This window comes from Danio rerio, chromosome 6, assembly GCF_052040795.2.
Source record: "Danio rerio strain M-AB ecotype USA chromosome 6, GRCz13ab, whole genome shotgun sequence".
Taxonomy (NCBI): Eukaryota; Metazoa; Chordata; class Actinopteri; order Cypriniformes; family Danionidae; genus Danio; species Danio rerio.
In genome coordinates, this window is record NC_141026.1 from 25,121,352 (window position 1) to 25,144,873 (window position 23,522).

Consider the following 23,522-nt stretch of genomic DNA (forward strand, 5'->3'; position numbering starts at 1 on the left):
CTATTGTTTAAAACCACTTAAAGGAGAGTAAATAACAAGTAGGCTACATTTTTATTTTTGGGTAATTAAAGTATGCATGGAATCAAAACCATGTTGACTTTGTTATAATGTAGCATGTAATGCTACATTATAAACAGATTGCTAGTTTTGTGGTGAACAATTCTTCTGTGCATGCCATTAAAAAAAAAAAAAAAAAAGTTTGACCTTGTTATCTAAAATTGATATCTGAAAATGCACTGTCCGCATATGCATATGTCTGTCTGATGCATTGGGATTGGTTAACCAAGCCCATAGCCAGCCTGGTTAATGGTGTGATTTATTTTTTTTCCTCAAAAAGTAAACTTTTTTTTAGTTATTAAACTAATTTTCTATTTAATTATGAGGTTTAAATACTGCTTCTAAGTGAAATTTTAGTTTGACAGATGGTCACACTTTTTGACGTACTAAAAATATTTTCTAAAGATTTAAAATAAAGAAATGTGAAAAATAGACTACTGTTACAATTCATTACATCATATATCACGAGGGGGTAAAAATAGGAATCTATTAAAGTTTTAAAACAAAAACTGTGGCCTATTGTCATTTATTAGGCAGATAACAAACTGCCCAAAAAACTTTTCCCTGTCAGAATGTGGGCATTTGAATAATAAATAATTAATAATAATGATAATAACATAGAGCATGATTCATGATTTTTGTAGCCTGTCTTATAAAAAGTACATTTGATAATTCATAGATAGCAACAATAGCCTAATTTGTATTATAAGTAACTTCAATACTTCAATGGGCTACACAACATTTTATTGGTCATTTTTTCTTTCAAGAACAAGATCCAAGATTTGGAATAAAAGTTACTTCTAAAATATTCAACAACAATACAGTGAAAGTTGACTTTACTTGCAGGTCTTACTTTAGGTCTTTATAAAGCCTTTTTCAGTGGGATATTTTGATAATTTATGATGGCATAACAGTCAAAATAGGACAAATGAGCTAATGTATGGGACAAATACTGGACCTTCGACAGTACTGGGATGGGTTCTTAGAACCCCCTCTGTCTACGGGCCTGTTAACTTTCTTAACCACACCCCTCCAACTAACTAACTATGACAACCAACAGAAATGGTGAGGAGGAGGTGTCTGTTGGTTGTAATAACTCTTTTTAAATGAAATCTTTTTGAATGAAATTCCTACTTTGCAACATTCAATCAACAAGATAAGTCACATCCACTTTTAAATTTGATATACCTCTTTTTCTAGGAACTGCAACAGAATATGAAAAAAAAAAAACAGTTACAACTTCTGGTTGATGCAGACTTTAACAGAACCCATAGATCAGCCAAACAAAACAGGCTGAAACCATTTTATTTTTTTAAACAAAGTGGACTTCTAATATTCAAAGACTCCAGAATTCTCCGATTGACATTGTGTACACATCATACATGACAATAACTAAAGACAAATAATAGCGATAATAAAACACACACAGAGAAAGGTAAATGTTATGAAATGCATTCAGTCTACATTGCAGATGTGCTCATAATTATAAACGGCCTTATTCAGTAAACTGATACCTTATGCATTATTTCTATTCTTGAGGTTTACTGCAGCAGATGGAATGACTCAAAATAAACAAACTATTCTTCCAAAAAGACACACATCTCATTTCTAAGTTAACAATAAAAGAAAAATCTGATTGCACATTGAAAATTACCACACACAAAGTTGCTCCCATGAAAACAAATTACCTTCCTGGGAAGAAAGCAACTAAAGGGCTAAAAAGATCTAAGAAGTTGCACATTACAGCTTTCAACTGAAAATCTGCATTAAAAGTGGAACACAAATTAGAAGATATTTGATTTGTTTTCTTTTAATAACCCAGGACCACATTAGTTCATAAACAAACTCAAAAATAAAACAAAAATGAAAACAAATCAACTTCAAATGACATCATATGCTGCTTCTAAAGGCCCCCTGTAAATTGTGGCAACAAACTTTATTCACATTCAGACAAAATGCATACTATTGAGTAATCAATCTGTGCAAGTTTAGCCCTTTGTCAACACAGTTATGGCATCATTCTAGATGGCACAAGATCTAGATTTTTAATTCACTACTAAATATATACATCAAACATTTGATGTTGTTTTTTTTTTTTTTTTTTTTTTTAAGAAATCTGTACAAGTGCATTGGAAGGTTTTGCTGGAAATATTTTTATTCCGTGTAATTTACAGAAAAAAAGTATTCATGCTCTAAAGGAATTTGCTTAATAAAGGAAATACATCCAGTGGCATTTTAAAGGTCGTTGTGAAATGATCCAAATTGGTTGCATTTGATCATTGATCTGCTACAGATAATTTGGCACCATTACGCTCAGAAAGGCTTTCCTCTGTGGAACAAAAATTTAAATATTTTCAATGCATTTTTAATTCATTATTATTAATAGTTTAATGAATGAATCAATCAAGTAATTTATTCTTTTGTAATAATACACTTTATATAAAAAGGAACAACATGAGTGACAGAATTTTAATTTCTTGGTAAACTGTTGCTTTAAGAGAAAAAGTTGACTTCATATTTGTTTTGCTATCAGCTTTTTAAGTCTGACGTCACAGATTCCAGGTCCAAGTGCTCTATCAGACTATACAGGGAGGCTCAACAAATGCTACTAATAAACATTTACAGAGCACTACTATCAACAATTCTGATAACAATATGCCCAATATCAGATGGACAGAATGTGATTAAATTTGAAAAAATATGTTTATAATATTGGTACTTGTAATGCAGCAAGTCCACAGACTGAAGTGTACACCATGATTTGGTAAGAGATTGACTTGTGTGATAAGACCATAAAGTGGTCATAAACAGCCATTTTCTCAATTCAAATGAGTAGTGTTTTGGACTGGAAACAGTATTCCATACATCACGACTTAACAAGAGGATGGCATGAAATGAGCTTATGTCATCCCACACCAAATACCAGCAACACCACAAACATGACTAAAGATGTTACATAGTATGCAGTCTTTTAAAAAAAGAACCCTGGTGCAATTAAAGTTACAGTGGTCTGATGTGTGTTATCAGCCGCTGTGTGGCACAAGACATTCCTTTACATAAAACACTTTTTTTTTTTTTTTAGCACAACTGATGTCATATAAAATAAAGCTCCATCAAAAGCAAAGCTGATGTGATAAACATGAGTAAAATATCAGTCTTGAGCATCTTCTCACACAGCCAGTAGTGCTTCTTTAAATGTCAACCACACCAAACAGCACAGTCTCTCTTTTTCCGGCCAATCGTCATCCGGATCACCAATTGAGCCTTTTCATCCCATCACTCCGACATTTCTGTTTCCGTGGCAACCCAGCTGGAAGTCCACAGGTGCTTTATGCAGGCCAACATTTTCTCTGCAAGTTACATGTTTTGATTGACAGGTGTGACATAATTGCGAGGAAACATTCCGGTTTGTCCGTGACAAGCCCCCTTCCACCAATTAGGATCAGAGTTGTCCAGGACCTGGATAAAATCTCCACGCCTGAAACCCAACTCTCCATCCTCTTGAGGGTCGAAGTCAAACAAAGCTTGAACATATGTTGAATTCTGTAAAACAGAGGAGGAAATGTTGAGAATTATAAAAATGATGAAGTTGTCACTTCAAACTGATTTGCATAATATTTGTTTAAGTTGTATTTTGCATTTCTCCCACTCCTTTAATTACTCTCTGAACTGGCTCTGTGCATGTTAGAATGCAAGTCTATGCCCTAAAACAGGTGTTCCCAAACTTTTCAGCCCACGACCCCTAAAATAACAATGCCAGTGACTCACGACCCCCAATATCCTCTGAGGTGGTTATAAATACAGAAACCTTGACCAATAGACTCAAGTTTATTTTTTGTTGAATTTTTAAATGAATTTTTTAATGTATGTCAGTGCTGTAAATGTGTCAGAAAGTTTAACCTGGTATTATAAAAACTATCTGCTGCATCTAACGCTATTGATGTGTCTTTAATATAATGTAATTACCCCAGGGGTTGCAGTTTAATAGAACTAGTAACTATAAGCTACTAGCTACTATAGTAAGAATATAGTATATAGTAACTATAAACGACTATTTTGTCTTTTCAGTAAATTATGGATAAAATATGGCAATTCTTTATATATATATATTGAATTGAATTGAATTTTCAGTGTTGATTCATTTTTGTTCAATGCCAGTGTCAATATTTCACAATGTGCTGCTTTAAAAAAATAAAAAAATAAATAAAAAAGTAGTGCCTTAATTTACCTCATGTATAGTGCAGTTCAGCAATTGGCTATTAATCCACTTAAAGCCTTCATTAGCTGTTAGTACCTTCAATATCCTTTAAACGGCAATGTCACTTATTTTGTAGCAGAAATAAACTGAGACAGAAAATTTCAGTGGAGTAAAGAGTACACAGCATTTGGACTAATAAAAAAAAACTGTTATTTACTGTAAATATTGCAAATTTAATCAGTAAGCTCAACGTAAGGTTTTATTTTAGAAATACATTCTACCAAGTCTTTCCTTTTTAGCACCTTACAAAATACAAGTTTTAACAAAATTGCCTTCTCCATAAATTGCAAAGTAATCTTAAACTAGAACAATTTGTGTCTATTAATGCGTTTAATGGCATCCTCAAGATAGCGTTAAAGGTGGCTTGTTGAGAATATATTTCAATCATGTTCTAATATAAAGTAGTGTTTTAAAATTATGTCCTACTGTATGGCTGCTAGTTCTGGGCTCTGTTGTGAATGAGCTTTTAATATTATTAACACTTTCTGGTTTAACAAAGGTTTAAAAAATATTAGGACAAGCAGCGAGTAAAATTTGCTAATATTTTTAATAAACAGTCAAAGTATACAGTAGCAGAATATAGATTTTTTACCAAAACTAATAAAATGTATTAAATGCTTTACAATATTATGTATTATATAACATGAACTAAAAGTGACCAATTGCATTTTTGTAATTAATAATGTAGTTATTGAAGTGTTATTGTTAATTAAGTTTACTCAAAAAAATATAATAGTTGTTCATGCTAATTCACATGGTGTAAACTGATATTAACAAATGCACGTTTAAAAAAAATCTTAAGAAATGTTGCTACAGTTCAAATGTTAATCCTTAAAACTTTTAGTACAGTTGACTTCAATTCAATAGACATCATAATAAAAAATAAATAAATTAAAAAGTAATTTTTTTTTTTGTCGGCGCAAGTGGTGTAGTGGTTAGGGCGTTGACACATGGACTCCAGTGCTTACGGCAACCCAAGTTTGATTTCGACTTGTGGTCCAATGTCGATCCTTCCCCTCTCTCTGCTCCCCATGCTTTCCTGTAAATTATCTCTACTTTCCTATCCAATGAAGTTAAAAACCCCGAAAAAATAATTATAAAATTATGTTTTTTTTTTGGTCACAGTTGAGAATGTGGGGAAGAAATACACATTTTGTGATGTAAAAACTTAACAATGAAACACTAAAGTATGTGTAATACAGTATTTTTGGATGTTTACAGGCAGCACTGATTCAGTCTTACCTGTGGTACTTGTTCAATGTCCCTGAGGAAAATAGGCTGATTCCTGGACACAGAAGTGGAGCGATGATAATCCACTAAAGAGTTTAATGAGTTAAATTTGACCACCCACAAGAAATATTTTCCAGCTCCGTCTCGTAAAACTTTGAAGTGCTGGACATCATTTCCAAATCTACAGGAAAGGGAAAACAGTGTTTAGAGAGTTGCATCATAGGCGGATGCATTTATAGCTCTTAGATTTTGCAATTGTAGTGAAACAATCTGAACAGTCTGTCTGAGTGATTCAGACTGTGGTGGCCTAGTTTACAAAGCACACACAAAAAAATTGCAACAACACACAAATAAAATGCTGACAGCGGCCATATTTTTTGCTGCATTACATCAATTATTCATTGGCAAGTCGCTATTTTCAAGAACATTTTCAATTTCTGCATAAACATTTCAAAAGTGTTTGCCTTTGTTCGGAAGTCCTAGTAATAATAACTTGGAAACAATCATATATACATGTACACAATGTTATTTAGTACAGAAAAAGGGAATAGCATAGCATAGTAATGAATAGATTACAATGAAAAATACGTACTTAACAGAGAGCGAGAAGTCTCCAGGTGCACTTTCACTCTCCCTTATAAGAAAAGCTCCATCGTGCCTCTGTTTATTTAGCATTTCTTCTGCCTTTGCACGGGGAATCTTCCCATAAAACCAGCTGTGTGTTCAGAACAAATTCAAAAGCAGTGGTTAAAATACTTTAAAGCATACTGGCATCCCATAAAACAACATTTTGAGGCATTCTGCAAAGCAGCTGTGAGACTGAGAAATCTCACCTTTACTAAATGAAAAATATCTGTAGTGAAAGAAAAGAGCTCTAACCTTTAAATTATTCCTTACGGATGCAGTATATGTGAACAAACTGAACCTATTATATAACATCCAATTTAACACTGATTTAACCTTTTTTCAAATATATTATACAGTTATTATCATTACATACAACATTACTGACGTAAGGGAAACGACGAGCATCTTTCTTTGTCTAAATAATAAATTGTAGGGATTTGCTCACCATTTGCTCCAAACTCATAAGACTTCCATTAATTGTTAGATTTATTTCTATAACATTTAAACATTTTTACATTTAAAATAAGGATGAAAAATGTTGATGCTCTTTGGTTGAGGTAGAACAAAGCTCATTGGTTCTTGCAGTAACTCAAACATAAAAAGAACAAACCAATCCTGTCAATCAAGTTTAGCTCTGCTAACAATAATTCCTAAGCTCTACATATAAATGTTGATTAAGTCTCTTTTTTGACTCTGTCCACTGAGTCTTTTTAGTATACACTCAATTTATTTTACATAATGTCATTTGTTTTTTGAGCTTGACTCTTTTATTTTCATAGTCAAAATAGTTATTATAATATCGTTAAATATTATTTCCTATTTAATTAGACCTGGTTTCCTTAATCCAGAAACTGACCTTAGTTACATTAAGGTATTTAAGCAGCCTATAAAATGCCTTAAAAAGCTTTGAAAAATTCCAGTGCCCTGTGAAAATACTGTAGCTGTAGTGTCGTTGTTCTGTCTCAAGATGCTTAACAATAATTTGTGTGTGTGTGTTTGTGCTTAATGTATTTTCAATCAAGACATCTCAAATAACAATTTAATCTAGGACTACCCTTAAGCCTTGTCTGTAAAACTGGGGGCTAATGTCATGAAGATTATGGGCTCTATTTTAACAATCTAGGCGCAAAGTCTAAAGTGCATGGTGCAAAAGCATTAAAGGCATGTCAGAATTCACTTTTCCTATTTTAAGGAAGAAAAAATACCATGTTTGTGCCACGACGCATGATCTAACAGGGTCGGGCTTATTCTCTTAATGAGTTACAGGTATGTTTTGAGAAGATACAAAATAGTCTTATCTGCCATTCCCTTTAAGGGTCAATTGTGTCACACCCTGGCACTGAACGGACCACTAGCGAGAAAAAAAAGTTTTACAGACCATCTGCGCGAGGACAAATTTGGCCTCTCTACTTTCTATTTACCTTACTTTTACTGTTTACTTTACTCCTTTACTTTCGTGACGTAGGGAAACGATGTTGTACGCACTCGACTGAAGACATCTATTTGCCTACATATTTAATTTCAATTTTTAAGCACAAAGATTTCTTTCAAAACTATTTTTTAATTAATAATAATAACAATGTGTGGTCAAAAAATATTATATCCAAACACAAATTCTGTTCTTATGCCCCATATCGTAATGCATACTGTATGTCTTCAAAACCCGACCGATAGACAAATCTAAACTTGTTTTTATTAAAACAAATATAATTATGCATATGATAAATAATATGCTAATAATAACATTATAACAAAAATGAAAAACTGTAAAAAAAAACGCATATCACTCTTAACTGGGTGCTCAGCCAAAAAAACAAAAAAATTATTTATTAATAATTTTAAATAATTTAAATGTATTAAATTAAAAAAGGCTGACACAAAGCATGACAGCCCCCAGACATAAAGAAAGCATGGAGGTAGTGTTTTTTTTTGTGTTTTTTTTTATAAATATATCTGTGATAACCTGATTGTATACATTTATATTATGCAAGCTATATTACATTTATTAGATTTACATAAAACGTTATTGTTATTTTTATAATATTGTTAAAATATATTTTTGTTTATTAGCAATTTAAATGAGGAGAAATAAGTGTTATATGCGTTTTTCAAAAAAAGAGATATTTTTGTCATCGCACCTGCGTCATGACGTCACTGCGCGCTCCAGTAGCAGGCGCGCCCGTGATGCTCTTCATATATGCTGAGTGAACAGTAAATGAAGACATCACGAGAACGCTTGTGTTCAGTGTTTTATTTCTTTATTCTTTTTAACTTCATTTCAGGTACTTGCACACATACAAATGCACAAAGAACACTTTCGTTGAGAAAATAAACCGTTTAAAATGATAAGAAGTTACGTTAAGTAGTTAATTAATGAATGTATGCTATCAGTTTGCATGTTAGAGCACATGTTTAGCATATAGCCTCGTGGTTAGCGCGTTAGCCCGCTATCAGATAATAGATCGCCAAATACCAATGTTAATTGAGTGTATTATTTAAAATAATTAGTGATTATTAAATTATATGTACATTAATCTGTATAGATTTGCCCTCTTTGCTAGTAATGTGGACTGTAAGTGATGCACTTAGTTTATATTCATTTAATGTAATGTGGAGCATATTAAATGCAATGTTATAAGTAGTATATATATATATATATTAATGTGTTATTTAGTATTCTTTGTCGCATCTTTAATTCATATGTTTATTTTCACCTGAGTAATGTGTGTAGGAAGAGTGCACAGGAGTATGTGCTAATGTAAATGTGTATTATTAATAGTGTGAATATGTTTAAGTATTATACTACTAAACTTTACAGATATAGTGTTAAGGCCAAGTGTGTGTATTTCAAAGTGAGAATGTTAAATAAGTGATTCACTGAGTGATTAGTGTGATCATATTTCAGTGATCAAAAGGGTCAAGTTGTAGTTTTCTGGTTAATAATAATAATTGTGTGTTTCATTACATTTACTATAGGAAACCATTTGGTTATTCATGATGTAATGTATTTTGTATTGAGTAATCACTGATATATACATGCTGAGTGAACAGTAAATGAAGACATCACGAGAGCGCTTGTGTTCAGTGTTTTATTTCTTTATTCTTTATAACTTCATTTCAGAAGTACTACATATCCATGTAGTAAATAATAATTTTAAATCCTTTTTTCATCTAAATATATTTGTGTATTGCTATAAATCATGTCTGTATTCAGCTTTTGAACCTGCATAGGCACATAACTAACCCAACTCTGCGCTGGACTTTAGACCAGCTTTTACTTGGTTAATGGTGTGGTATATTTAAATTTTTTTAAATAGCACTGTGCCAACAATTCGCCTTAACACACCTCCTTTATAGACCAGCACACCCATAAGTCCACAAAGCGGCGGAAATGGATTTGCTATTTAAAGTGAAAATGGCAACAAAACACATCTTGTGCCTTATTGTGTCAGGTGTATAAAAAGGTCCATTACGTCAAAGACATATTATTTTGAAGTAATAAGCAATAACTTTCTGTCCTGTTGTAATCCCTTTATTTCAACACAAAGTTTAAATGGCAGATTGTAGATTCTCACTAAAGCTGTGACCACACTTAAGTTTGAGCATGCAAAATTCAGTTGTACATTGGCATGGAAAAAATGAGCAATTATACGGAATAACTGTAATAAATTTTGCATCTGTAATTATAAAATCGTAAAGGAAAACGAACATACTCGTAATTTTACGAGGGTACAATTCCAAAATCTGCGACTAGAACAGACACAGATACAACATTTTCTTTGTCTGTTTATATATGATTGATAAATTTATGATGGGTGTACTTTACAAACACAAAGTAGAGTTTCACCACAACACAAAAAACCTGATTACGAGTACGAATGAAACAGTGACACTCCACTGTCAAAAGCGAGAGCCATCGATCAAAAGGGAGGGTTGCTGGGCACTCGAGCTCCCACACACCTACACTGGTAAGATTTTTGTCATTCCCTCTTTAAGAAATGTCAGGTCATGAGCTGTAATAAAGGTTGGGATTTATTGAGGTCCATTTTCGCAGTGTTTTTTGGACATTTTATAAAATCAAAATTAAGAATGGGCCGAGGATAGTGAGCATAATGCAAGTTAACGTTACAGGCAGCGAGCGCAGAATTTCTCAGTGAATCACTTAATGGTGTTTAACTATAACATGACATCTGTTCCATACAATTGCACCATATTTTAGATTTATGAACAGAGGTCTAGTTTTGATCTTCTATTAATCGTACACAATCACGTGATGCGAATTGGCAGAGTTCACCAAGATTGAACTATATACAGCAACATGTAGCACGAGCTTGCCTGTCCAGTCTGGCTCATTCGCATTCACATGAATTTATGTCTATGGGATGAAAAGTGATGTGTTACTACAGCCTAAAACTGACTGGTTTTAAATATTTAAAAATTGTTGCTAGATATGTGCCCACTTATATAAACTGTTGAATTTATGTTTGACAGTCTACATGGACTCTGTTGTTAATTTTTAGCAGTGCTTAAATTCTGGAAATGCAGCACAGAATTATGTTAAGCTTATAAAACAAAACTGTGATAAAATTAAATGATCAATAGACAAAGTTCTGCAATGAATCTTATGGAGTTGAAAGATTGAAAACAGGAGTAACTATGAATGGAAATATCAACTAGTAAATTTCTTTGTATGCCTAAAAGAGCAAATACTTACGGGTGTGGCTTCATTTCTATGTAATTTTTAGGGATGAATCCTTCTTTTCCGTTGAGTTCAGCCTTGTACCAATTCTGGTCACATTCTTCATTTAAAACCTGAAGGCAAAACAATGGACACTTTAAAACTTGACCAGCAAGGCGTCATTGCAGTGACCACACAGTAAATCGCCAATCAGCCCACAGAAGACATTTCCCTCAGAACACAGAGTGCCTAAAGAGCCAATTGTATCACTAGCAGTGGTGTTCAAAACCCAATGCTTTGCTCTATAAATAGCATGCAGGAAATATCCTTCATTTCAGCTTTAAGCCTCACATAACATCCTGTATACATAAGACTTTTCTGGCACTAATGAGAAATACATTGCATACTCCCTGTTTTGTGCAACTGCAAAACTAAAACCAGATGGATTTCGCAAAAAGATGTGGACCATTAACATCAACCCGATGGCTGAGATTCCATGTTTCCTTTATAACTGAAGTACAATAAAATACCTACAATGAGTCCTTGTGTGCAAATGACCACCGCCATTCGATATTACATGAAAAGAGGAGTCCTTTATTGACTGGTGTACAATCTGAGGTGGAGTGCTTTCAGATGAAGAGGATCAGATAAGAAAGAGCATCACTTGATGTGATTACTTTAGGCTCACAGATGCTCTCTCAGTCTTGCATAAGTATCTGTCAAGTATGTTATGACACATCTGTCAAAGACAAATGGGAACCCTGTCCTATAGCATGGAAGGTTCTCGCAACTGTGAAAGATGGTCTCCCATCCCTTCTATCTCCAAACAACCATTAATCCGCTCTCACTCCCACCGTGCTATGGCGCCTCTTTTCTCAGTCTTTTAACAAAAATAGATCGACATTATAAACAAGCCGAGATGTCAAATTCCCAAAAGAAAGAATGAAAAAAATAGAGCAGTGAGCATACTTAATATATATATATATATATATATATATATATATATATATATATATATATATATATATATATATATATATATATATATATATTTAATTTCTCTATGTAGTGATGAAAAGGAAATACTTTTTAAAGTTTAGTTTTGCTTGTTTTTTTACTTAAAATCCACTTATTTTTCATAATTTTTGCTGTTAATCTTAAAAAACAGAGTTTTACAGAAAACTCCTGCTTTGTGGGAGCACTGAAGAATTTGCATATGCAAAATCTGCCCCAATTGTGTATCTTTCCAATAAAACCCTCTCACAGCGTTGGATAAAACTAATATAAGAAAAATAAAAACAAACACATAACTAAAAAGAATCAGAGCAAGCTTTACAAAAGCAAATGAGATGGATAACTGAATGAAATGCCAATAACCCGTCAAAATGTGATCTGTAGATCAAACATGCCATTCAGCCCCAATTCACAACCACTAAATCCCTATTCAGAGGAAAACACACTGCCAGAGCAGCCTGCGTGCCTGCAGCAAGCACTGTTGCTAGGCAGAAAGAGCATAGCAACAGAAAGAACATGGCATGAGGTTCCAAGTATAATAGAATACAGAAACAGTTTAGATATGGATGGTGCATTTGTGCCAAAAATAAGAGTACAGTGAATCTGTGTGTAACACATGACCTAATTAGGCTAGTGAAAAAATATCAACACACTAAAGCATTTCCCCCATTAAACGATGGGGATATTTCGAATCTAAATTGTTATGTACACAAGACGAGCTCTAAATCAAAAGACACAAAAATGTTTATTTAGAAGGATATTATTAGGAAAATGAATGGACAAATATAAAGTTGAAGTCAGAATTATTATTTTTCCAGACACTTCTATTCAGCTTAAAGTGACATTTAAAGGCTTAACTAGGTTAATGAGGTTAACTAGGCAGCTTAATGTAATCAGGCAAGTTATTAATGATGGTTTGTTCTGTAGACTATCAAAACAAAATATAGCTTAAAAGGCCTAATAATTTTGACATTAAAATCATTTTAAAAAAATTAATATTCCAGCCAAAATAAAACCATTAAGGTAAAAAAATATTATTAGACATACTCTGAAAATGTCCTTGCTCTGTTAAACATCATTAAATATTTAATGAAAATATTTTAAAAAGAGAAAAATTCAAAGGGAGGCTAATAATTCTGACTTCAACTGTATATACACGATATAACATATGAAATAATAGAATTTTAGACTTAAAATAATAGTTTCAAAAAGATAGTGTTTGGTATGTGTTAATGGTACATGTTGTCATACTAGGAATTTTTCATATGTGATCAGTATTGTACACTGGGTCTGTTCACATCGCACCTTTCACATACTTAAGTTTTCCATTTTAAATTAAGTGACAAGTCCAACTAAAAGTCAAGTTATTTAAATTTTAATTTAGCTCAATATCACAACAGAAGTCATTTAAGGTTCCTTGAACTGGTCTATAATTAGTTTTTTATAAAGCAAAAAAAAGGTCTTGTGCCATTTATCTTTATTACATGATAGCAAGTCATTTCTCTCTCTACATGGTTGCAAATTTACATTTCTCTGCTCCCTGTACTGTATGGTGAAATTCCACTCAGAAGTGTGCTCTCTCATCAGTGGGGAGTAAGTGTCAGAAAATAGAAATAGGAAAAAATGTATCTGAAATATGGCATTAGATAGCATTAAAATAATTATTTTGATAATGAAAGCACTGTCAGTTTATGCTGGGTAGTGTAATGCAGTAAGCCTATAAAGCTGATCAAACAAATTATTTACATTTATTTTGATAATATTGAAAAAAGCATAATAAGGAACTTGTTTATTATTACTTTTTTATTATTTTCTTTGTCTACAGTTATTAATCTTTTTTTACTGGATTCTTTCATGAATAGAAAGGTTTAAAAGTAAGCATGATGAAGGCCTCACACTGCACATCACATTATCTGGCTAACATAACCTAATTTGTGTAGTCTACATCACACTTTTAAAAAACAAAGGAAGAAAAGCTTCTCATGAGACAAAATTGAAAAATGAAGTGCACTGGCAGGGTGATATTTACCAGAACCTTATAATTCACTGATAATTATAGTATTATGTGAACAATACAGGCCAATCATATTAGACTAATAATATCCCCTAAATCCAAAGTTTTCAACTCGTGTCTGGCGTGTATCCTTTCTAGTAGGCTAGCCTACATAAGCTTTATATCTATAATTAACAGATTTGCTGTTTTCAGGGCTAAAGGAGAGCAGCTGGAAAGAGCTTCTAGACTCGAGACTAGACAGCACCAATTTAAGCTCAATTCCTTATTTACATTACATTGCATTTAAATAAAACTAGCAGAGATTTTTATTCAAAGTTATATACGAATTAGAAGAACAATAAAACCAATAAGACCAACAAAAGACAAATAACAAAAGTGCTATGACAAATCCCAGTTAATCATAATAAGTTTTACTTATCTTTTGGAGCTGAGTTTGGTAGGCCATTCCACAGCTGGCAATAGAACAAGGTAAAGGCAACTGAAAAAGATTTTGTGCCTCTTAAAGATTTTGTATAATTGACAACCTTTAAGGCTCGGACACACCAAGTCAATGGCAAACAATTAGTGCCAAAAAAAATCCCAACTGTGTTGTCACCTCCGTTTCTGTCTGAATCTGTCTGGACCAAAATGCTGCCCATGAACACACCAAACAGACAAAACCCAACTGAAACAATAGTGTGCATTCTGTACCCTCATGTGAAGAAGTGTCTTTCCATACCTGTGGGTGGCAGTAGTCTGTTTTCTTGTTCACAACAGGAAACTGGAACTTCTGATGCGGATGTGCGAAGCGCAAGCAAAGTAGTGTTTAGTATATTATCACTAGGGCTGCTAAATTATGGAAAAAAATCTAAATCACGATTATTTTGGTGATAATTGTAATCATGATTAATTAAAACGATTATCAGTTAAAGTCAAAATTATATGCCCTTTTGTGATTATTTTAATATATAAATATTTACCAAATGATGTTTAACAGAAAAATTATTAGCCCCTTTAAGCAATATATATTTGATTGTCTTTAGAAGAAACAACTGTTGTACAATGACTTGCCTAATTACACTAATTAAACCTTTGAATGTCACTTTAAGCTGAATACTAGTATCTTGAAAAATATCTAGTAAAATATAATGTAGTCATCATAGCAAAGATAAAAGAAATCAGTTATTAGAAACGAGTTAGTAAATATGTTATGTTTTAACTGTGCTTTAAGCATCTTCACTGTAAGAAAAAAAAAACTAGCTACAAAAGTCCTTCAGTTAAGAGCAGTGAGGGATTTTCTTCTTTTGTTGTTTGATTAATGATAATAACAGGCAGCAGCAGGAATATTGCGGGCTGTCACTTTAAGAATAGTGCGGCTCTGATATGGTTTCTCTTTCACATGTCTTTTGATTCTCAACTTGTTTGTTTATTACACAAATGAGGGTTAATATGAATAATCACTAAACACCGCGCTCATACACAAATGTGCATGTATTTGATCATTAAAGCGCTCAAATTAAGATGGCGCCAGATGTGTGTGACAACAGCATGCGCTCTTTTGCGCTTTTAAAAATATGAATGATTTGGACGTTCATCAGTGAATGATGCGCCTACCGTGCTGCAAAAATTACATTACAGTACATGCTTTTAGTAATTTTCACGTGAAACTGAGCTTTGCAGATCAACAAATTTGTACAACTGTAAAGGGGGTAGTAGCCAATGTGAAGGAATAATCGTTTATCTCGATTAATGGTTTTTCATTATCGTTAGAAGTAAAAATCGATACCGGGTTTTTGATTAATTGCACAGTCCTAATTATCACAGTAATTGTCACTTTTCACAGAGGGATTCATCATTAGCTAATATTTGAGATATGTAATGAAATTACAGCTGCCTCCTTTGTGTATTGTTTGCTTGCCACATCACTTCACTATGTCACACCCCTGCTCTGATTCGTTGCTGAATAACCATCTCAGATTGTTCTCTTCATCTGATGGCCTGGCGGCCGATGGGACTTGTGGAGTTGCGCATCGATGGATTTGCTCTACAGTGTTTGGACTTGCAGCAGTGAAAATTGAAACACACTGAACTGAACTAAACTGAACTTTAACTGTGAAAACTGGACTGGTACAATTTCAATTTACTATAACTTCTATGTTAAGCTGTAAAAGCGCTATAGATTTCTACACGCTAAATCGGCCCACTGAGCAGCAATGTTTTCCTGACGAGAGGCAACGTGTGGAACACACCAAACCAACTAGCCTGACCAGTTGTGACTGATGAAGCTCAATTGCCAAAATTTTTTTTGGTGTGTACTGGCCTTTAAGATAGTGAAATTCTGGAATATAAAACATATAAAATATCTTATGCCTATCTTGAGCATATGAGACTCATATTTTAGTTTAAATGAAAATTAACAAGAACACAATTTTTGGAGAAAATATTACCAGCTTTTTTTTGGTTCTCCCATAGAAAATATTTATTATTTTATCAAAGCCAGAACAGAACTTACTGTTTGTACGACTCAGAGCACTCATTCTTGAGGTGCAGCTGATCACAGAGAGTTGAACAGACCTTTTAATTCCCAGTTACTTTGCGCAAGTCCTGTCTTGTAAATATGATTATGCATGTTAATATGGAGGCATGTTAATATGCGGCTGTCAGTCAATTGGGTGGGTGGGCAAAACCACACTTCTACATCACATTGTGGTGGGCCTCAAATGGCAGGGATTTAGATCCTATTTTAACATCAGGAATCTCATCAGGTCAAGATAAGTTGTTTCTTCGATGCACCATGATGCAGATGCGAACAATGGTGGCCCTTTTGACCTGTTGGCGTGTTCGTGAGGTAACGTTTTCTCTCCTCTCTCAGCTGTTACAACAATAACATTGCTTGTGGATCCAGACACGAGCATGTCTGCAGAGCAGGTTTTCTCCACGGTGTCGCCATCTATAATGGATCAGCTGATCACCGCAGCTGTTTAATATCAGTGTCAGTGTCAAAGTGCCCTTAGAGCCAATCACAGCCTTTTCTATTATTTGCTCATGTTGTTCTGTGCATGCACTTTAGTTTTGTTTGATACATTCATAAAGAGTTTTTTTGAGCAGGTCAAATTAAAAGTAAAGGACATATCTGACTGCATACATTAAAGAACAAAATTGTATTAAAAATAATATCTAAATACATTCATAAATTATACACTGTAATTTCGATTTGAACTGAACGATGGCATGATAATCATAACCAAACTGTGACACCAGTGTAGGTTCAAACCTCTAGAGGACACATTATACCTACACACAGTTCTGTCCAAATAGCTTCCAAAAGTTGATTTTGCATCATAGATGCCCTTTTAAACTTGTGACTGTGGAAGATTTCAGATTAATTTAAACCAATAAATTAATACAGATAATTTGCATTTATTTATTTATGCAATGAAGACTACAGTACCCAACATTTAAAATGGTTAAAAAAAAGGGTTTGTTATAAAAATGTCAAGATAATGATGGATGTTGTTGAATAGTTTTAGGACAACTATGATGAAAGGCTTTGATCAATTTCAAATGCTGACTGAATACTGTTAAAATCTCTAAAAAGCCGTAAAGTTTTTTTTTATTTTTATCTTTGTTCTATTGTTTTAAATTATGCTTGTATTTTGTTTATTGTTTTTTAATGCAGAATTACACAAAATAATGAATTTGTTCCCCAAACAGAGTTATTTCAATCTTCTTGTAAAATTATATTCATATCACAATATTTATAGCTGAAAAACAAAATACTGCAGTATCAGTTTTTTTTTCTTCCCTGTATTTTGTTTCCGGTAAATTGTTGGTAAATAAAATATTGGTTTTGAATTAAATCAATGTTTCTATAAATCATTCATGGACAGTCACTAAAGTGGGTATGCGGTGCATTTAATGCATATGTATATAAGCAAATTATCAAAATATATATAGAATTATATTATGAAAGATGCTTAGCAGGTTAAGAATCTAGACCTGTGTGCAATTAAAGTCCTGCAGTTGAAATGGGTTTGACTGGAAATGACCGTGACAACATGCATATGTATAATATGAAAAGAGCAGCAACCAATGACCTTCAAAGTCATTTAGTGTGTGGGCAGAATTAAATGTCATTAAGAACCGACAATAGCAGGAGAATGTGTGCCAAGATAACCCAGTGAATTAGGCCTGGGTATCGATTCATTTTTTATTAAATTCCTCAATTCGAATCTTAATTAATTAATTTCACCATTAATGATAAATGATATGTAAATTACATAAATGAATGTAAATTTAATACAATATTTCCAGGTGCATACTTAAGAAACACACACACACACACACACACACACACACACACACACACACACACACACACACACACACACACACACTATATAGTAAGAGCAGAGAAGCACAGTTTTACTTAAAATATTGTGATGCACACTGCATTAAAGGTGACAGATCAGCATTGAAAAGAGGACAAACTGTTGGAACTCATCTGTCTAGAAGGCTGCATCCCTCTCAAGGACTACCAAACCATTCTGGAGGACCATGTGCATCCAAAGGCTCAAACATTGTATTGGTGCAGTGTATCGGAATGCTAATGCATCAATACACAAAGCAAGACTGGTGAGAGAGTGGTTTATACTGAATGTATAAAAACGGAAAACATCTTTATACAATAGTAAAAAGTAGTCAAAAATAATTATCCAAACATGTCAATTCTTTTTAACCATAACTATTCTAAAATGTTTAATCAACAGTACTTTACTAGGGCATAAAGTGATTTTTTTTTAATTGTTGGGTAATAATTCTTAGTTCAACTCAATGAATCATCAGAGACACAATTTACAATCACCCATCAATCCTTTTCCTTTGAAAGAGGCAACATGTACAGTACAAAGTTGGGTCATGCCACTTGGAGGTCATAACTTTACTCACCAACCCACATGCCTTTATTTAATATCTGCCATCTCTTTTATTTCTGTGCCACACTTGATCTTTAATAAAGATAATTTATAATGATCTATTCATACTAATTGATACAGTCATTATTAGCATGTGTGACCAATGTATTATTCATATTATTCATATGTGTACTTTTGTGTTTTACTGAGAAAATATTTAATCAATTTATTTGTTTTAATGCCATGTCAACAACATTGGATACATTGATGGTGTAACATTAGTAATACATATATTCAATATTTAATTTACAATTAATAGAACCACTGGATGCCAAACGTACTACTGTAACTTTAAAGGGGTGGTCCAGAATGCAATTTTAAGGCTTGATTGTGTTTATAAGATTCCAAACAATGTGAGCTCATGTTTCACATGAAGGAAATCATGTTATTTTTTCATATAATTCACTTTGATTATAACAGCTATTCTGTTAACATAAAAACGACTGATATATGTCCTAGTTCCTCTGAAAGGCCCAGCCTTAAGTTACTCTGATTGGTCATCGTCATAATGTGCTGCAATACGCAGATCGGCTCCACGTTACGCCCGTACAAGCACGTGCTTTTCTGCTGTGTAAAGAGTCAAACTCCTGCCTGCTCTCTAAAATAAAATCTGACAAGTGTCTATAACAAATGAAAATGAGTTTGTCATTGTGTGTGTCTATGTGTGTGTGTGTGTGTGTGTGTGTGTGTGTGTGTGTGTGTGTGTGTGTGTGTGTGTGTGTGTATGTGTGTATTTACAGCAGTTTGACTGATAAATATTAATTTGTAGCTAAATCGTTAGCAGTGCAAAACAGCATTTCCCATTGTTTACATTGTTGCTACAGCATACCGTTAAAGCTAGACACTGTACATGTCATGATCAATTTTAACAAATAAAAACACTTACAGGTAGTTCACAGCTTCTGCTTTGAGGTTATTTTAACCGAATCCAGCACTGAGCTGGGAGAGATTCTGGAGCTATTTTGTCAAATCATGCTTGCTATGTATTTTATAATTTTCTGGAACATAATTAATATTGAACTAAAGGCACTTCTGTCTTTGTGTCGTGTCCTTTGCAAGCCCAAATACAGAAACAGACGAAGCTCTGTGGAAACAGTAGTGTTTGGACACATTTTAGCTCTATCTGCTATAGCGCTACAGCGCCTCTGGCCACGGCCCTTAGCGGTGCAGTGTGTGTGCGTGCAGTGAAAGAACCTTTGTGATCTCACAAGGGCCGGAAGTATTTTTTGTAGTCCCCAAAACTCGTTCATTGTAGACTTTGCTAACTCTGTAAAAACCAAGGTCTCCCTTTGCATTGAACTTAGAACTTTTTACATTCAGAGATGTTGTTTATGTTCACACAGAAATTTTACTTTCTGCTACTTTCGAATGAACACTATAAAAACCCCACAAAATTTAACCTGACTGTGGCTTACAGAAATGTACCGTTAAAAGTAAAAACAATAAAAGTTTTTCATATTATTGGTAAACTACCATGTTTCATTTATTCATAGAGTTACGCAACAATGTTTTGAAGTACTAACATGTACACATACCTTTGTAAAACAAGCAAAAACACAACCATAAGCATGTGGGGATGAGAAAGTTATACAAACATGTTTTTCCCCCCAAGCAGAGAAACATACTAATAAATAGAAACTGCTCAATGCCATTTATACCAGGAGTTCTCAAACTTTTTAGCCTGTGACCCTCAAAATAACAAAGCCAGTGACTTCCTACCCCCAATATCCTCTCAAGTGGTTATAAATATATAAACCTTGCACACAACAGTGCACACATACTAATAGGCCCTACTCCATTCATTGTTTATTTTTGGAGAACGCTACTCGGTGACCATCCTACATGTTCAGTTTTGATCTGTATTTATTTTCAGTGTATGTGAGTGCCGTAAAGGTACCAGAAAGTTTAAACCTGGTGCCATAAAATCAATGTCTGACACTATTGCTGTGTCTTTAATATAACATAATCACCCCCGGGGTCGCAAAAAGTTAACAATATGTTGGGACAACATGAATGAATTGTGTGGAACTCTGCATTTTTTACAGTGTACTAGGGTTGTAACGGTATGAATTTTTTACGGTATGATAATCGTCTAAAACAATACCACGGTTTGACGGTTTCGCGGTATACGGTATTAAATAGTAATTCTCATAGCAAAGACCCTGAAAAGAATAAGAACACGTTTTCTGACTGAACAAAGGTTTTATTTCAACAAACTTTTGAAAGAACCATTTTAATAGAACTATAGAAGTCTTTTATAAAAATAAACTTAAAAATCTCCCATTTTAATAAATTAAATTAGAAGGAATAAACAAGCAAGGTCTTTTAAGATTAGACAAAAATAAACTTAAACTGTCCTTCCTTATAAGCAGGATAAATGGGAGACCAAAAGTGCAATACCAAGTTTATGGCTGTAAACATGTATTTAAAGCGTTGTTTTTTTCAGTCTAGGTTGTGATGAAGAAATGTAAGCATGTTGAGATTTTTAGGACTTAATCTTGACCGCTGAGGTGAGAGAATGTGTCCACTTGTACAATGAACAAATAATAAAATATATAAATATTTACTATACTATAAATAGTTACATAACGAAACTAGATTCAATATGGAACATCCTTAGGTTTTATGTGCCAGCATGGATATGGTTGTCTGTGGATATGGATTTGGATGTGGTTGTATGCAATGCAGACAAACAGCTGCACCTTCATTTGTGTCTTTTGAAAACAGCAAGAGCAGCAGTTTGTCTTTGCTGTGTCACTGTTTTGTCATGTTTCTGTGCTGCTGTGCATGCAAAAGTACTTAGTATGAGAATTATTTCATGCAAAACTTTTTTTTTTTTTGCGTTTTATGTAGCCGCGCAGAAATGTATGCCTATCTCTCATTCCGTGTTGTTCAAAAAGCTCACTGTTGGTCCACAAACAAAAGTGAAACCTATGCTTATTGGTTGTGATATAGCGAGTTTGAACCAATCTGGGCATGGAGGAGGGACAGTGCATCAATGTATCATGTCTGGTTTGTCCGGAGACACAGTGACGAGCGTTTCTTTGTCAAATCAACGTTGTCACATTTTGATGACGTAACCGCACTGATTCCGGAGCCTCTGAAAGTCTGTGAATGTTATGTGATACAGCACTGGAAAGCTGAGATTCTCTTCTTTATGTCAATCTTTGAATTGTATGAATCGGATCAGCGGATCAAAAGTTATTAAACATTTAAGAGCAATACTTATTTTTAGCCGCGGGCGGCTGTCTCGGTCTTTAAGGGTTAAAACCGTTGATATGCAATTGTTCATGGTATGATAATCGTGCACGTTCAAATCGTGGTAGACCTTCATACCGGTATATTGTTACAACCCTACAGTGTACTAAACAGTAAACACCATCATGTTAACATGCATAAAATTAAAGTGATGCATTGAATATTAGCTGCTTTATGTGCCCGTTTATTTCCAATTAAAGCCATATGAACAATATGTACAAAATATAATACCAAAGTCTTCTTTAAAGAATCAACTTTTTTTCTGTTTTGCTGAAAACCATAGGATGATCAGTTTGCTATAGACTCAAGTTCTTGTACACAAGATATAGAATCTGTGCTAATTAAAAAAAAATGAACTGACCAGTGTTGTCAAAACACTGACGAAACACTGCAAGAGCAGACACCCGTCCATCCACCTTGATCAATCCGTTTACACGTACATGAGTGCCTATTTGGATCTTATATTCAATAATTCCTCCTTAAAGATATTTGGTTGAATTGCACAGAGGAAATAAAAGTCTTGAAAGTTAATAAATAGGGTCCATGAATTTTACCTACATGAGAGTGAGCAAAGAAAGAGTATGTAGTCCTTTTATGTATGTAAAAGGATTCCTCTTATTTGCAGGTGGCCTGTACTTTAACTTTAATGAATGCAAAATCAACTCCTATGAAACTAAGAAAGTAGGGCATTAAATAATTAAAAAATATATCTCAAATATACAGCAAAAAAAAAAAGAGTGCTGCCTTTGGAGATGTATGGGGGAAGCACCAATAATCACAAGAGGCCCTTGCAGGAAAAACATATTCCCTGAAGTAAGAGCTTCAGAAACAGAACCCAAGAAAAAATATCAAATCCTGTCCTGCAGACAAGGAGGCTGATACAGTAATTAGGCAGGATTTCTAGGCCAACCAAAAAGACTCTTGGGAGTTTGGGATATTCACAACAGAAGCAAATGCTATTATCCACAGGACAAGTTTAGGCTGTTATTTCTCCTCTTTAAATAAAAAAAATATTCTGTTTGTCACAAGCAGCAAAACTGAAAGCATCTCTGCCTCTCCAAGTTTTCAACAGAACATCATTATTATCATCGTCTTCAATTATTATTATTTTATTTATTTACTATTTATTTATCATTCATTCATTTTCTTTTCAGCTTAGTCCCTTTATTAATCTGGGGTCGCCACAGTGGAATGCTCTTCCAGCCGCAACCCATCACTGGGAAACACTCACACACTCTCATTTACACACATACACTACGGACAGTTGTAGCTTACCCACACAGAAATGCCAACTGACCCAGCCGAGGCTCGAACCAGCAACCTTCTTGCTGTGAGGCGACAGCACTATCTACTGTGTCACTACATCACTCATTTATTTATTACTACTACTTAATATAAAATGAAAATACTGCAAAATGTCTTAAGAACTACAGT

General features: G+C 33.7%; 1 protein-coding gene across 1 annotated transcript in view; it reads right to left on the reverse strand.

The window, feature by feature from the left end:
* Positions 1 to 3,122: 3,122 nt before the first annotated feature.
* grb2a (growth factor receptor-bound protein 2a) overlaps positions 3,123 to 23,522 on the reverse strand; it is a 38,463-nt gene continuing 18,063 nt past the window's right edge. The window contains 4 exon segments of the mRNA NM_001007769.1: positions 3,123 to 3,600; positions 5,558 to 5,726; positions 6,138 to 6,260; positions 10,887 to 10,984. Of these exon segments, the coding sequence (NP_001007770.1) occupies positions 3,415 to 3,600; positions 5,558 to 5,726; positions 6,138 to 6,260; positions 10,887 to 10,984 (576 nt within the window). The 3' untranslated portion in view covers positions 3,123 to 3,414.